Source organism: Paraphaeosphaeria sporulosa (assembly GCF_001642045.1).
Source record: "Paraphaeosphaeria sporulosa strain AP3s5-JAC2a unplaced genomic scaffold CC84scaffold_1, whole genome shotgun sequence".
Taxonomy (NCBI): Eukaryota; Fungi; Ascomycota; class Dothideomycetes; order Pleosporales; family Didymosphaeriaceae; genus Paraphaeosphaeria; species Paraphaeosphaeria sporulosa.
In genome coordinates, this window is record NW_017253360.1 from 540,492 (window position 1) to 555,966 (window position 15,475).

The 15,475-nt window shown below is 56.3% G+C and overlaps 5 protein-coding genes across 5 annotated transcripts; all 5 read left to right on the top strand.

Annotated features, from left to right (window-relative positions):
- Positions 1-214: 214 nt before the first annotated feature.
- On the top strand, positions 215-8,283 carry CC84DRAFT_1106724 (uncharacterized protein). Its single transcript, XM_018175154.1, has 2 exons — positions 215-1,591; positions 1,641-8,283. Exons 1-2 carry the CDS (start codon positions 225-227, stop codon positions 8,182-8,184), a joined length of 7,911 nt encoding a protein of 2,636 aa, XP_018041691.1. The 5' UTR covers positions 215-224; the 3' UTR covers positions 8,185-8,283.
- Positions 8,284-8,322: 39 nt separating this feature from the next.
- Positions 8,323-9,297, top strand: CC84DRAFT_8600 (uncharacterized protein). Its single transcript, XM_018187653.1, has one exon. It carries the CDS (start codon positions 8,461-8,463, stop codon positions 9,145-9,147), a length of 687 nt encoding a protein of 228 aa, XP_018041692.1. The 5' UTR covers positions 8,323-8,460; the 3' UTR covers positions 9,148-9,297.
- A 921-nt stretch (positions 9,298-10,218) lies between these two features.
- CC84DRAFT_9729 (uncharacterized protein) lies at positions 10,219-12,329 on the top strand. Its single transcript, XM_018188015.1, has 2 exons — positions 10,219-10,572; positions 11,107-12,329. The coding sequence occupies exons 1-2, from the start codon at positions 10,338-10,340 to the stop codon at positions 12,123-12,125; spliced, it is 1,254 nt and encodes a 417-aa protein (XP_018041693.1). The 5' UTR covers positions 10,219-10,337; the 3' UTR covers positions 12,126-12,329.
- Positions 12,330-13,171: 842 nt separating this feature from the next.
- Positions 13,172-13,521, top strand: CC84DRAFT_1158879 (uncharacterized protein). Its single transcript, XM_018177090.1, has one exon. It carries the CDS (start codon positions 13,189-13,191, stop codon positions 13,423-13,425), a length of 237 nt encoding a protein of 78 aa, XP_018041694.1. The 5' UTR covers positions 13,172-13,188; the 3' UTR covers positions 13,426-13,521.
- Positions 13,522-14,417: 896 nt separating this feature from the next.
- Positions 14,418-15,326, top strand: CC84DRAFT_9856 (uncharacterized protein). Its single transcript, XM_018188053.1, has one exon. It carries the CDS (start codon positions 14,524-14,526, stop codon positions 15,151-15,153), a length of 630 nt encoding a protein of 209 aa, XP_018041695.1. The 5' UTR covers positions 14,418-14,523; the 3' UTR covers positions 15,154-15,326.
- The last annotated feature ends 149 nt before the right edge of the window (positions 15,327-15,475 follow it).

Here is a 15,475-nt window from a genome sequence, read left to right on the forward strand (position 1 = left end):
TAGCTAGTCGTGTAATATACATTCCATGTAACTATGAAGTCGATGGCATGTTGTTGAGTGGCGGAGTTTAGCTTAATGCGCAAATTGACAAGGATGTAGCTGTGGATGCAATTCGGACTCTTGGCGAACTGTTGGTAAACGCGCTAAATCCGAAAAATACTCCCACTTAGTCAGCAATTTTTTTAGAAGTGCAGACTTATCCTGCGACTCTATTACTGACAAACATGGCCGCCATGTCTCGAGGCACACGACCGGCCGCGAAGCCGCAGCTGCGCATCGCGAAACGGGTGAAGGGCGGCACAAAGTCGAACAAAAACCACACCTTCGAATCGTTCGCCCAGCGCATCGCGAGACTCAAGATCGAGCCCGTCCGCCGCGGACGCAGCACCATAATTGACGATGCAGAGCTCGATGCGACCTTTTCGTACTTTAAAGATGCTCTCGTCGAGTGGAGAGACATCAACCTCTCCGAGATCTTCTCCATATTTGCCCGCCGAGTCGCCCCGCTGTGCGACAGCCTCCCACAGGTCCTCCACCACGACGAGCGCATCTTCGAGCTGCTTATTGAAAACATTGAAAAGGGGGACAAGAACAGTGAGGAGCCGCTGCTGAAGCTCCTGGCAAATTTTGCGCATGATCTCGGCGTGCGCTTTGAGAAACATTTCGAGCGTGCAGTCCGGACGGTCGCCCACCTTGCCGCCACACATGCCGATGTTGAGGTGATTGAGTGGGCGTTCACGTGTCTTGCCTGGTTATTCAAATACCTCTCGAGGCTTTTGGTTCCGGACCTGCGACCGGTGTTTGATCTGATGGTCCCGTTGCTGGGGAAGGCGCGCCAGAAGCTGTTCGTTATGCGATTCGCTGCAGAATCGCTGAGCTTCTTGGTGCGCAAGGCTGGAGCTGCCTATCACAGGGACCAAATTCCTCTGAGGACCATAATGAAGCACGTCTCAGGGCTTCTGAAGGACGCGCAAGGCACTGCCTCGGACATCGATTTCCAACAAGGCCTCATGACTCTTTTCGCAGATTCCATCAAAGGAGTCCAGCGTGGCCTACATTCGAGCGGAGTCGCCACACTGAAAGAAATGCTATTGTGCACCTATGACGGGGAATATGCGGATTTGCAAAGTCCGCCTTTGGAATTCGTGCTCAAGGGTGTGATTACTTCCGTGATTCACTTTACAGACGCGGAGCATTTCCAACCCCTCTTGGAAGTTATTATCGAGACGATGAAAACCAAGGTTGCAGATAAACGCTATGTCGGCCTATCCTCCAGACTGCTTTTCGTCGTGTGCGGTGTTCGTCGAGGATCACGAATCGCCCAGTGGCAGTCTATGCTCGAAACTATCAACTTACTTGTTGATGGCATCGATGAGTCCACGACGTTGGAAGCAGCACACACCCAAGAGCTCCTCTCAGCGCTTGCAGTCGTTTTTCAGTATTGTCCGATTGACGCAGCAATTCCCCATACTCAACTCTTGGAGAAGATCAGCAAACAGCCGCTGGAAAAGTACTTTTTGTCCTTCTGTAACACATTTGCAGGATTAGGCGCCGAGCGGTTCAATACTCTACTCCTATCGTACTTCAAGAGGTCAGTACACTGAACATCAGATGCTCGATCCTGCGCTAATTGTTTGTAGGTTTGTCGTCCAAAAATCCCAAGAATATGGAGATCAGCTCGCTGTGATCCTGCCTAGCTTGTACGAACACAACATAGTGCCGAAAGACACCTTGCAAGCGCCATCTGACTGGCAAAATACTATGAACAAGCGCTTGCAGCAACTTCCCACGTTGGATTTCGACTCAGAAGGCTCTCAACGCGCCCTGTACGACTGCAACGCCTTCATCGACGCTATTGGAAGCTTTGTACTGTCTAGCGAACAGAAACAAACCATCTCCAAATATCTTTACGACGCTTTGGCGAAATCTCTGGAGAATGGTGATAAGTTGGCAATGAATACCAAAACATTTGCCACTGGGAATGGATTCCAATATCTTGTGCGCGACGCCAGTCTCCAGCAGTCGTTGGTTCAACTCTGGCCTGCATTATGCAAAGCCGCATCAACCAACGGGAACAGCACTCTGGCCTTCTGGAATGGCTTGCTCGCTCTTGCTGAGCGAAACAAAGCAAGTCTTAACTTCTCTGGCGATCACATTGACTCTCTCAAGCAAGGCCTCCTGCGTTGTTTGGGATCGCCTTCGCACGAATTGCGCCTGGTGGCGTTAGGTCTGTTCGAGATCCTAGCGTCTGATACTGAAGAACGCCGCAACGCCATCTCCACTGCGAGCATCATCGAACAGACACCTGTTAATCTCGAAACCCAGCGATCCATTTCTATGCGCATTGGACAACTTGCCAAGCTCTATCCAAATGTCGCCGCTGATGAATACCTCGGAGAGGCTATACCGACCTTCCTGTTCGGCCTACTTCACGTTAGACTTGCTTCGATCTGGGACGATGTTACTTCGGCGTTGAAAGCTATCTGTGAAACAAAAGAAGGAGAAGCATACTTTCTGCGCATCGCTTTTGAGTGGATAAGTCAGCCAACAGACCACGACGAGTCTGCTACCGGCCCGGCAGCAGCCCCTGCGCCTCCGCAATTCGTCAGCTTATTCGAATGCACTAATGTCATGCAGCTCGAACACATAATCAACAGATCGCAGGCCACCTTGGACGACGCTGAAGAGGAACTCCAGGTTCGGTTCAATCGCGATCACACAAGCGCCCATTTTCTCAACGACTTCAGCAGAACGCAAGCCCTACGAGTTCTCAACGAGCTACCTGTCGTTGCTGAGAAACGCTCTCGTGTCCTCGTGCCTGTTCTGCTTGACTGGGCCTCGGCTCAGCGAGCGATAGGCATGCCGGATGACGACCACACTGTCGGGGAAGAATCGGAGCCAGAGTCTCGATGGACCAGAAAAGACCAAAAGTCGATGCTCACGCTGTTCTCAAAATTCACCAACCCGAAGGTCCTGTACCGAGCAAGGGATGTTTACCAGGCCTTATTAGCTCTTCTGGGCAACGGCGATGCCGATGTTCAGAGAGCTGCCCTCAAAGCGCTTCTTACCTGGAAAGAGCCCGGCATCGTCGAATATCAAGAGAATTTGTTCAATCTGCTTGATGACTCGCGATTCCGTGATGAAGTCTCTGTATTTTTGGACGCTGGAGCGGGCCAAAGTGCGATCAAAGAGCATCAGCGAGACGTGCTATTCCCCGTTCTACTTCGTCTGTTGTATGGCAAGGTTATCAGCGGCAAGCGAGGACTCGATGTCAAGCGAAAGGCAGTCTTCCAAGCATTGACTCGATTCGAAGATGGTGCGATTAGTCAATTTCTTGAGATAGCGCTCGGTCCACTGAGCGGCGTTCACATACTTCGGGACCAGATACTGGACGAGAGTGTTCTGCAAGCGGATCTGCTAGCACCGCGAAGGCAGGTCGGTATGATTAACATGATTGAGGACATGCTCAGCGCCCTCAAGACGACTATTCGTCCATTCGTTGCCTCCCTAGCCGATCCGGTCCTGTACTGCCTCATCAATGCATCTCGAGCTATCGCAAAGTCCACCGCTGCGCCAGAATCAGAACCGGCTGATAGCCAAACGTCTATTTTCAGAGCTATTCGTCAACGCGCCCTCCACGTTTTGAACACATTGTTCGAAAGCTATCCAGGCTACGAATGGGCACCGTACGCGTCAGTAATAGTGGGAGAGCTCGTCACTCCGAGAATCCAACAACTTCCCATCGAGACGGCTCAATCAGTTTCAGGTACCCTGCGCTTGTTTTCAGCTTGGTCGAAATCTGCGACTACAGCTGGGTTCCTTGTCAACTTCAACCAGGACATACTAACAAAAATCACCGAGTGCCTCGATGTGCCCTCGGCAAAGGACGACGTTAAGCGCTTTGTGATGGACAGCATTCTGCGTGAGCTCATTTCCTTGGTGGCAAGCAGTGAGCAAGAATCCACGGAAGCCAAGATCAGGCGGAACAGCATACAGTCCAACATACTCCAGCCATACGCAAGCACTATATTGCAACACGTTGATTCCCTGCTTCGAAAGAGCCCCAGCAAAGAGGTGCTTGAATCCGGAGTTCACACGGTTGCTGAGCTTGCACCCTATGTTGTTGGCTCAGCCGAATCTCGCAGCATGCTCGAGATCTCCAGCTTCTTGCTCAGGCAGCCATCTCAACGGGTCAACGCAGCGACCAAGCTCGGGTTGCTGAAGATTCTGCACGAGTTCATTCCGCGCTGCCAAAATATCGACATCACAGAGCTCTTTGATACCATATTCGAGGGAGTCAGCCCGCTTTTCTCGTACATGAAGGATAGGAACGCGCGGGTCTTGCTTTGCGGCATTCTCGAAGACCTCTCAGCCTACAGGGACGACCTGTCAGTTCTGGCGAAGCTCTGTCACGGTCTGAACTCGTATTCTGTGTCGCGCTTAGACGAGCCTGACTTTGAACGCCGGTCTGCTGCTTTCGGCGAGATCACTAGCGATATCCGCTACAGCCTTCTGCAATGGAAGCCCCTGGTTCACAGCATGTTGTACTTTATCAAGGACAATGACGAGCTGAGCATTCGCGTTAATGCATCCCTCGCGCTTCGGCATTTCGTCAAGACGACTCCCCAAGACCAAGATACGAAGGACTTCGTCTCCGCAGCGCTTCTCCCTGGCATTCGTTTTGGAGTGCGTGAGCCATCGGAACTTGTCCGCGTAGAGTTTCTGGCTGTGCTCGCCCAACTAGTCGAGACCTATAAAGACTGGGCGCCAGTTACTGACCTCCACATATTAGTGTCTGAGGATGACGAAGCGTCCTTCTACAGCAACGTCCTGCACATCCAAAGCCACCGACGCCTGCGCGCATTACGTCGACTGGCATCCAACGCTCCACATCTACAGAGTGGGAACATCTACCACATTCTCATTCCCCTCCTGGAGCACTTTGTGTTCAACAAGGCCGAAGATGATAACGCAAGTGCCTTGTCTGGTGAAACAGTCAAGACAATTACCACTCTGTGCCTGGGTCTGGAATGGCCGCAATTCCGTTCGTTGCTCAGACGATACACCGGCTATCTTTCGAGCAAAGAAGACATGCAAAAGACCGTCATCAAGCTCATTAGTGGTCTCTTGGACAGATTGCACCAATCAGCGCGTACAAAAGGCTATGTTGCCTCAACATCACCAGAAGCGCAGGCCCAAACTCAATCTGCCGATAGTACCGATGAGGTCAACGAGGCCGATGCCATGGAAATCGACGAACAGCCATCGGTACTTTCAAAGACTCTGCCGCAGCAGGAAAAGCTAACGAAAGACATTATCGACAATATTCTCCCGGCCCTTTCTGAGTTTCTCCGCAAGAAAGATGAAAGCACTGTTAGCCTGCGAGTCCCAGTAGCTATAGCAGTGTGCAAGGCACTTCTGGTTCTACCTCCCCTCGAGATTGAGGCAAGGTTGCCGGCCGTTCTGCTCGACATCAGCTACATCTTGAAATCGCGCTCCCAAGACTCTCGCGACATGGCTCGAAATACCTTAGCAGAGATCGCCACTTTCACGGGTTCAACTTACTTTGGCTTCATCCTCCGTGCCCTTCGAATCGCGCTTTCGCGGGGCTACCAGCTCCACGTCTTGTCCTTTACGCTCCACAAGTTGCTTGTGGAGCTCGCTGAACAGCTCAAACCTGGAGATCTAGACTACTGTGTTACGGACATCATGGATGTGATCATGGACGATATCTTCGGCGTTACTGGCCAAGAGAAGGACGCAGAAGAATATATCAGCAAGATGAAAGAGGTGAAGAGCAGCAAGAGCTTTGACACGATGGACATTATCGCGCGGTCGACGTCTCCTTCCAATCTATATGCCCTCGTCTCGCCCATCAAGTCTTTGCTGCAGGAGAAGCTGAACGCTCGAATGGTACAAAAGATCGATGAGCTACTGCGCCGCATAGGGCTTGGTGTGCTCCAGAATCCCACAGTAAATGATCGCGATATTCTGGTGTTCGGCTACGAGCTCATTCAGGAAGTATACAAGTCGAACAACAGCACCGAAAAGGCCGAATTCGTGGAACCAAGGAACAAGAAATTTCTCATCAACATGAAGGGCGCTGCGAAGTCAGGTGCTCGTCAGTCCACGGCGCTCTACAACTACAAGTTGATCCGATTCAGCTTGGACATTCTGCGAACGGTCCTCCGCAAGCACGAAGAGCTGCAAACACCACAGAACTTGACCGGGTTCCTTCCAGTGATCGGCGACGCCTTGATCGCAAACCAGGAAGAACTACAGACGTCTGCCATCCGCTTGCTGTCCACCATCATCAAAGTCCCAATGAAGGAGCTGGATGAGAACTGTCCTGTCTATGTGACAGAGTCCGTCCGTCTGATCAAGGGAGCAACATCCTCAAACTCCGAAATCGCACAGGCGTCGTTGAAGCTGATTACCAGCGTGCTCCGGGAAAGGCCAAATGTCCAGATAAGAGAGCAAGATCTGGCGCACCTTTTGAAGCGCATCCTTCCGGATATCGACGAACCAGATCGTCAGGGCGTCACCTTTGGCTTTCTCAAGGCAGTGATGACGAGGAAGATTGTGATTACCGAGGTCTACGAGTTGATGGATAAGGTTGCTGCGATGATGATCACAAACCAGACGCAGTCTGCCCGTCAGATAGCTCGGTCTACCTACTTCCACTTCCTAATGGAGTACCCCCAGGCGAAGAACCGTTTCAAAAAGCAGCTGGAATTCCTCCTCAAGAATCTGCGGTACGACTACGTTGAGGGAAGGCAGTCTGTCATGGAAGCCGTGAGCCTGATTCTCAACAAAGTCGGTGAAAAGGTGCTCGAGGACAACCTCGGGATGATGTTCATTCCGTTGGTCCATTCTATGGCCAACGACGATTCGGCCGACTGCCGCACTATGGCAGGCGCCCTGGTCAAGACCATCTTCGAGCGCGCCAACTCGCAGCAACTGAAGAGCTTTACAGCTGATCTCAAGGAGTGGCTCATCCAGGATGAAGATGCGGGCCTCAAGCGTCTCGGTATCCAGTGCTGGGGTCTGTATCTCGAAGTCGCCGATGCCAAACCCAAAGAGCTCGAATTCGTCATGGAGCAGCTCCGGGCGACTCTTGACGTCTGCTTGGAGCGACGGGACGAAGAAGATTGGGAGTTGATCTACTACTCTCTCACAGTATTCTCGAAGCTCACCAAGCCTTGGCCCGACTACACGCTGTCTTCGGAGAGTATGTGGCGTTCGATCCGCGCATGTGTTTCGTATCCCCATGCTTGGGTCAAACTCACAGCAGCGAAGCTCGTTGGCACGTTCTTCGCGGACGTTTCCACGGCAAACAGCGAGTCAGGCCTCGACAGCGTGCCACTCAAAGGATCCCGCGGGCTAGAGCTGACCGAAGAGATGGGCATCAAACTCACCCATTTATTCCTCAGACACCTCGAAAGCCTCAACACCAGCGAAGAGCTGTGCATACAGAGCGTCCGCAACTTGGCCTTCCTAGCACGATGGTTGGCGGCGAATACAAACATAGTGTGGAACTTCAAGAAGGTGGACGACGAGGAAGATGTAGAGGACGGCACGCTGGTCCAAGGCGCAGAGGAAACGAACGGCGACGCATCCGACTCTGAATTCGGTGGCTTCTCCCCTCGACCAAATTCGACCAAGACAAAGACGGCGCTCCCGACCGCCATCCACCGCCTCGTCACCCGCCTCTCGGGCATCCTCCGCCGCGAAACCAAAATCATGAAGCTCTCGTCCCTCTATCCCAAATCAGCAACCGCGACCCTCGTCGAGACGTTGATGTCAAAGTTGCCGGTGCCCTCGCTCACCTCTTCCCTCCCGCACCTCCTGACCACTCTCTCCACCCTAAGCGACCCGGCAACCACGATCCCGCGGTCCACCGAGCCCGCGTTCAACGAGACGTATCGGGCCATCGTGGACAAGAGCAGCGAGACGATGAATGTGCTGCAGAAGCGGATGGGGACGCACGAGTACCTCAAGGTGATGGGCGAGGTGCAGAAGGGGGTGAAGAATCGAAGGGAGGAGAGGCGGCAGAAGAGGAAGATTGCGGCCGTCGCGGAGCCAGAAAAGTTCGGCAAGGAGAAGAAGCGCAGGAACGAGGTGAAGAAGGTCAAGCGGAAGGAGAAGGGCGCCGAGTACCAGGGGAAGAGGAGGGGGTGGTAAGCCTCTGAAGTGAGTTGGAGGAGGAGGCGGTGAATTTCTTATTGGTCACGATGCATTGCAAATGGCGTTTCTGAGGACAAGGAAAAGCAGCATGTTCAGCATGGGATGTTGAGGATTGTAGGTAGAATCAAGATGATACCCAGCTTCAGTGCCCTCGTGTTCTTTACTGTTGCCGAGTGTGAGTGTGAGGCCATCGACAATGGTGACTGCACACTCACCCTCACTGCAGCTAGGGGTCACTCACGTGAAGTCAGTCTTTAGGTCACGACAGGTGTAATGCTAACGCTGTATGTACCCGTGAGCCGGATCAGGGGGAGGTCTTTGGGAACGTGTGAGAGACTATCGAAAGGGGTGGCTGTGCAGTCGTGGCCATTGGACGCACGCCAAAGCAGGTCAAGTAAAGGGCACTCATGTAGCGAGGGATCTGTTCGATTCATGCCTCTCGTGTGCACCAAGAGTTTCGGCAGTCGCAGTCTAAGCCTCGACGATAGTTTGTGGTCGAAATGGTCGCGGTTTCAAACCATGCCTTGCCTTTGCACATGCAAGGTCACCTCCGCAGACAGCGCACGCACCAACTGTTCCACCTCGCTGCGATGCCAACGACGATATAAGCGGAGAGATGACGCCCGACGGCATCGCAAGCACGCGACGCTGATCTCTGCACCCGTGGTACAAAGCCGCGCTGGTGCGTACGGGTCGACGCGACCCGAACCACGTCGCGCAAGCAGGCAGGTCCGAGTGAAGATCAGAATCTCGCTCGCTGGCTCGCTCAACACAGGGACGGGCACGCACGCCATGATGCACGCAGCGATGGCGTCGATCCGAGGCCACTCGAGCTCAGCAACTCTGCCGATCGGGCGCGCGGTGCAGCGGTCCAGACGCCAGATGCCTTCTCCAGTCCTTCGCAGCGTCTGTTCGGCGGTGGAGCAGCGTTGCACTCCCTCTCTCAGCACGGTGCATTAGCCGTGCAAACTTTGTGCACGCCTGTGCAGGCACTGCGGCTAGGGAGCACGGCGGGCGGGCGACGGCGAGCGGGCGCGTGGGACGGGGGCTCTTCTATTCGCCGCGGTATCGATAAGAGATTGCGGTGGAGAAGCGTGGCATTGCGCGGACGCGTTGGGCACGCTCTGGAATGCGCCGGGTGCACGAGGCGGCGCGGTGTGGTGCAGGCCAGCACCATTGCACAGCACGTGCTGAGCGTCGCACCGTGTTAGTTTGAAGACGCGAGCTGCCCTTTTCGTGGACGGTACCCTAGCGGGAGGCCTACAACGGCGGCTCCCACCTCCTGGCCGTGAGATGAACGTCTGCGCGCACCACCAATGGGCGGCGAGGACGACGTGGCTCTGCCCAGGCGACAAGTTGCGAGCGCTGAGATGCGCCGAGCAACAGGCGCCTTGGAGGAGCTGAGATGCCTGCGTAGCTTGTGCAGCGAGTGGACTCGTGCGCGCTTTTGCAGCCTGCACCGCTGGCGGGCCCGCTGTCGTCGCCGCTCGCCATCGCACGCTTTCTCCTGCCAGCAAGCGCACATCAGGCTTCGCGCCGTATCTGGGATGCGTGGCGAGTTGCGACGGCATTGGACACGCGTGGCCGTCGTCACCCCCAAAGCCTCGTCGACGACGCCGACGCCCACCACGTCGCGGAGATGAGGCCTGGCAGGACGGCTGCGCTGCTGGGGCCAGCAGCCGGCCCGCTGCATCCACGTCCAAGGCGTCCGCCCGTTCATCGCGCCAACATTCGCCCCGGGGCGCTCGGCGCTGGGCCGTCGTCAGCGGCCACGAACGGGCTCGTCTCCAGCAGACTGCTCCTCACGTCGAGCGCTCCGCTGCGGCGAGCATGGCTGCGCGGTCGCGGTCGCTGTTGGTATCGCCCTCTCGCAGACGCTGGGCCGGCGTTCGCTGCTGCCCCTGTTCCTGAGGTTTGAAACGGCGGCGTGCTGCGCAGCGAATCGCACGGCGCCACGGCCCCAGACAAGCTTTTGGCACGACGATCGCTCTCTGGCTGGTCCAGCGCCGGCGCGCGCCCATTCGCCGGCTGTGGTCGACCGCTGCCAGTCTTCCGCCCCGTGCCTGGCGCTTGCCCCGAATAGCCAACCGCCAGATTGCCGTGGCGTCGCTTGGTGTGCGACCTTGCAAAAAGTCTGATCCTCTGGGCCCATGGCCGCTGCCATCCTGGCTGCTGCTTGTCCAGGCCCAGCTGGGTCCCCGCGCGCCCGTTGCCAGGCCTATATCAAGCTTCGAGCCCCCAGGCCCCCGAGCCGACTGCACCTTCATCCTCCGACATACCACGGTGCTGTTGCGTTCACTCCCTCTGAGCACTCGCTCGTTGCCTTCTTTGTCTCTCGCAGACGTCCACTCTCTCTACCGAAGCATCAGCCCTGGTCGGCCCGAACATCTCGTGCGCTCGAAGCTGCCAACTCTGCGTTCTTGTCTATTAGCGACTATATCAACCCAACGTAACAGCTCAGCACCACCATGTCTCCCAACATGAAGCTCTCGGTCCTCGCCTTCGTTGGCGCTGCCGCTGCCATTCCCCAGTACAATGTTGGCGGTGGCCACGGCCACGGCCACGCCTCTGCCCACAGCAAGCACTTCACCCCCTCTGCTGGACACGCCGGCCACGCATACCCCACCGGCGGCTGGGGAGGTTACAACTCGACCGCTCCCAGCGCTGTTGCCCAGGGCACCGGAAAGCCCAGCAAGCCTGCTGGCGAGAAGACCACCGCCACTGACGCGTACGCCACCGAGACTGACTACACCATCACCTCGACCACCACCCGCACCGTCTACCTGACCCAGTACCCCAGCTCTGCCGAGCCCACCGTGGCCGGCGTCAAGGATGTCACTTCCGAGGCTGTCTGCGGCGGTCCCCAGACCGTCTACGTCACCGAGACCAACCGCGTCACCGTGACTGTCCCTGCCGGCGGTGCCTCGTCGTCCGCCGCTCCCCAGGCGCCTTCGTCCTCGCACGAGGCTGCTAAGCCTTCCGTCCCCGCTGAGAAGCCTTCCTCGGCCGCCCCCGTGGCCTCCGCCCCTGAGGCCAGCTACGAGGCTGCTACCTCCTTCGTCTTCGCCTCCGAGGCCGCGAAGCCCAGCTCTGCCGCTGCCGTGAGCACTCCCGCTCCCGCCGCTGAGGCCGTCACCACCACCTACGCAGCTGCCTCTTCCGCCAAGGCTTCTTCTGCTGCTCCCGCTTCCACCAGCGCCTCCTCGGCGGGTGGCTACGCTGGCGGCAAGCGCGGTCTCGCATACCGCTGGGACGGCGCCGCCGACTGCAAGTCCTTCGAGGGTAAGAACTTCGGCTTCGTCTGGAACTGGGAGGCCGACACCAAGGGCGACGTCGGCAGCTTCGCCGCCAACTTCATCCCGACGCTGCGCACCCTCGCCAACGCCGGTGACTGGGCTTCCAAGGCCCAGGCTGCCATCGACGCCGGCTCCAAGGTTCTCTTCGGCCTCAACGAGCCCGACATTGCGTCCCAGGCCAACCTCGACGTCGCTTCCCTCTGCACCGCGTGGAAGGACAACATGAACGACTTCTACGGCAAGGCCACCATCGTCGGGCCTTCCGTCTCCTCCTCCCAGACCGAGGGCCAGGGTCTGTCCTACCTCCAGCAGTTCGTCGAGCAGTGCCCCGAGGCCAAGTTCGACGACATCAACATCCACTGGTACGGCCCTGCCTCCGCGGGCTTCGACGCCTTCAAGGCCCACTACGAGGACGCCGCCTCCAAGTTCCCCGGCAAGAAGATCTGGGTCACCGAGTTCGGTCTGACGGGTGCCACCGAGACCGAGTCTGCCGACTTCCTCAAGAGCGCGCAGACCTACCTCGACGGCGAGTCCACCTGCGCCGGTTACTCCTACTTCGCCGTCGGCAACTTTGACCCCGCGGCCAACCTCCTCGGCACCATGTCGGCGCTTACCAAGGCGGGTGAGGTCTACGTCTCGTAAGCGACCTTGTCGACGTGGGGCGTTTGGTTTGCAAAACTTTTATCTTGGGTTCGGGTCTAGGGTCAATATGGGTCATGGGACATAGACGCGTCAACACCGCGCTATTACTACTGTCTGTTGTTTAAATATTATCTTCTCCTATGTACAATTTGGGGCAGCGGCTTGGGGCAGCGAACGAGCATGTGTGCTGTATAAAGAGGAATGAAAAGAGTGAACGTAAATGACATTGCTCATGTGCTTGGTGAAGTGGTGCCTGCTGTCATATCCATGGAGGGTGCAGGTGCGACGGTGCGTCCCTATCCCGCGTGATTGAGCATCATTACCATGATGCTGCGCAGGGATGCTGTGACAGTCAGGACATCTGCCGTGCGGCTGCGTGACTCGACACGAGGGAAGTTGTAATCCACATGGCCAAAACCAGCCTCCGGCTCATACCACTTCAACCACAGCGAACGACGTGCCACTGCCCGCCGTCTAGCGTCTATCATATGCCATCCCCGTCCGTCGTCTGTCATCAAGACTGCAAATGTTCGACACTCACGATGAGTAGCGTCTTGGTGAGATCCACAGCCCGATCTTGTCCCGCCGCCCTCGTACAGCACATCCTGATACGACTCGCGAGCTTATGCAGCATTACGCCTGTCTCAGCATGGCCTATCTAGGTACAACTCGCAGGGGTATACTCTTCCGAGTTGTGATTGATGACCAGAGACGAGGACGGCTGGCAGACAGAGGGAGATGCGACAATTGTGGAAGAAGAGCAGCAAATAGCATACGTGCAGACGAAAGCATGTATGAGGTACCGTCGTTGGTGCGTGCAAACATCTGGTATGGACGTCCTACCGAGGAGCATCACATGAACGACCGACACCATAGAACGCAGATTCGGTAAGTCGAGAAGGCAACCGAGGGCCCATGCCAATCACGAAATAAGTCACAAGTACAGTGGAGTGCAGGCGGGAGGGGGCACGTACGTACATGCCGCAGGGCATGATACTTTGCTATATCGAGTCAGAGGGGACCGCCGTCCCGGAACATGATCTCTGGCGAGGCATTCGCTGCCATGGAAGAGATAGCCTTTGCTGCCACTCCCGTAACGATGTTGCAATACTTACACGGAGCAAGTGTGGACGCCGCGCAGCACCCAAGTGACACATTGAAAGAAGACCGAGACGCCGGCAGAGAACAAGGGGACGGCAAGACAGCGACGGCAAAGGAAGTCGCCATGAAAGCGGATCCAGGTGAGGTTCATCCCACTGTCGATCAATCCACTGGAAGCAAGTTCGAGTTGACTGACTAGCTAGCTAGCTAGCTGGCTGACCGACTGTCACAGCACCCAGATAAGCATACGTCTATGTCGAGGTATCTTCCAGTCAAGGACGGATATTCCGCAGGCACGTCGCGTAGCCAGCCGTCGCCCCAGTCTTCACACCAACCGAAAAGAACGCTAAGAGAGACGTTCATTACGCAATACTGTGGCCGATAGGACCAGGCGGGTGTCCAGCAAGAGTCGCCAGCTTAGTAGGGCGTGGAGATAGATGCCTCGCTGGTCCAAGATCTTGATCACTTCATAGTTCATGGCAATTCTCAATAGGCTACAACGTCGGCTGATCACATCTGTATTCGCTGTGCCATGTCAGTAGCTGGTTGGATTGACGAGAGCAGGATTGCTTACTCCCCTGGACGAGCACCTCGATGCCTGATCCGGTCGACTCCTGTTGTGGTCGGGGTATCTTTGTACCGGCTACCAATTGATGTGCTTGAATAAGTGCTTCGGACGTGTCCTGTGCGATAGCTCCTACTCTTGCAGCCACCAGTAGAGGTGTGTACAAACTCTAACTCTTAAACCGATTTATACTTTGAACCAGGAGACCTTGTCCATACAGACATGGCATCTTGAAGCCCATATGCCATTCGATGGGTGAGAGCACTGCGTGTTTCTATGTAATTGTTGTTAAGGGAACTACATGGCATGGGGCAGGCACCACCACTAATATATATATGCGTCATCACTCGCTGTACCAACCCATTCCTCCTGTAGCAATTGCGTCTTTCATTCACGTTAAGAGCATGAACTTGGAACAAATGAAGCAACGCATAGAGGCTTGCAGCGTATCCCGTTGTGTGTCGGTACCGACAAAGACCGTCATGCCGTTTCCCGATTGTCCCGACTACGGCCGTAAGCATCGAACCACAGTCTCACCACAAGCCACACGCATCGTATAACTCCCCACAACTGACTTTCTGCCATCGCATAAGATGGAACGTCACGCCGCGCCGTGATCAAGGTTCATACGAGCCCTCTTCTTCCCTACCACGCCAGGCGTGCGCTCACTCCCAATCTCCATATCAACCAGTACCCCTTGAAAGTGAAACCCCTCAAAAACACAACCCAACGATGGCAACAACTACCCTCCTCGGCCTGACCCTGACCCTCTCCCCACGCGCCCTGACCCTCCTCCGCCTCACCCCCCTCCTCAGCACCACCGCCTCCCTCGCACACGCCTACATGGAATACCTCACGACAACATCCTTCCTCGCCGCGCCACCCACCTCCAACGCGCTCACCCGCACCATCCTAGGGTCCACCGCCCCCGTCCCACGCAAACCCACCGCCGCGGCTGCGCTCGCAGCCGCAACCGACGTCCTTCTCCCCGCGTGGTTCGTCAATTTCTTCAACACGGGGCTGTGGTCTGTGCTCGCGCTCAACAGCACCACCCTCGTCTCCGCGGCAGCGAACCTGTGGGCGGTAGGCGGGCTCGGGGAGGCGAGTGGGAAGTGGTACTTTGCGGGCTTCGCGGCGGCGGTGGCGCATCTGGCGTTTGCGCCGGCGGTGGCGGGGAGCGTGGAGGGGTTGTATCGGCTTTGTGTTGAGGGGTGCAAGGGCGAGGAGGGGAAGTCTGGGGAGGGGAGGGCGGCAAAGTTGCTGGGGGAGTGGGTGGGGTGGCACAAGGTGAGGTTGTGGAGCGTGGATGTAGCGGCTTGGGTGTGCTTTGGGGTTGCGGCGGTGGAGGCGTTGACGGTGTAGGAGCGGTCGGAGAGTCTGGAGCACAGAGTCCTGAGTGTGTCGGTAGGTGAGAGGCTGTTTTGTTTTCTCTGAGATCTGGGAGGGCCTGCATATTTGCGCGGCCAAGTCGCACCTTGCTACCACATGGTTCGCAGACGATTGTAATATATTCGACGCTCAAATGCCGGGAAAAAGTCTGCGAGGTGTGAGGTGCGGGCTGCGTGCGAGGCGCTCACTTTTTCGGCCTTTTCATACTAGCTCAAAATTGTGCGTGCAGGAGTTTGAGGAGGTTTCCGCAATTCACTTGTCCCTGCACATCGGACGACGCAACAGGTCTGTATAG

Coding starts and splice junctions, on each gene's coding strand:
- CC84DRAFT_9729 (XM_018188015.1), top strand. CDS start 10,338: ATGGCCGCTGCCATCCTGGCTGCTGCTTGTCCAGGCCCAGCTGGGTCC. Junction 10,573..11,106: donor TCAGCCCTGGTCGGCCCGAA/CATCTCGTGCGC, acceptor TCCCTGCCGGCG/GTGCCTCGTCGTCCGCCGCT.
- CC84DRAFT_1106724 (XM_018175154.1), top strand. CDS start 225: ATGGCCGCCATGTCTCGAGGCACACGACCGGCCGCGAAGCCGCAGCTG. Junction 1,592..1,640: donor CTCCTATCGTACTTCAAGAG/GTCAGTACACTG, acceptor AATTGTTTGTAG/GTTTGTCGTCCAAAAATCCC.
- CC84DRAFT_8600 (XM_018187653.1), top strand. CDS start 8,461: ATGCTAACGCTGTATGTACCCGTGAGCCGGATCAGGGGGAGGTCTTTG.
- CC84DRAFT_1158879 (XM_018177090.1), top strand. CDS start 13,189: ATGGAAGAGATAGCCTTTGCTGCCACTCCCGTAACGATGTTGCAATAC.
- CC84DRAFT_9856 (XM_018188053.1), top strand. CDS start 14,524: ATGGCAACAACTACCCTCCTCGGCCTGACCCTGACCCTCTCCCCACGC.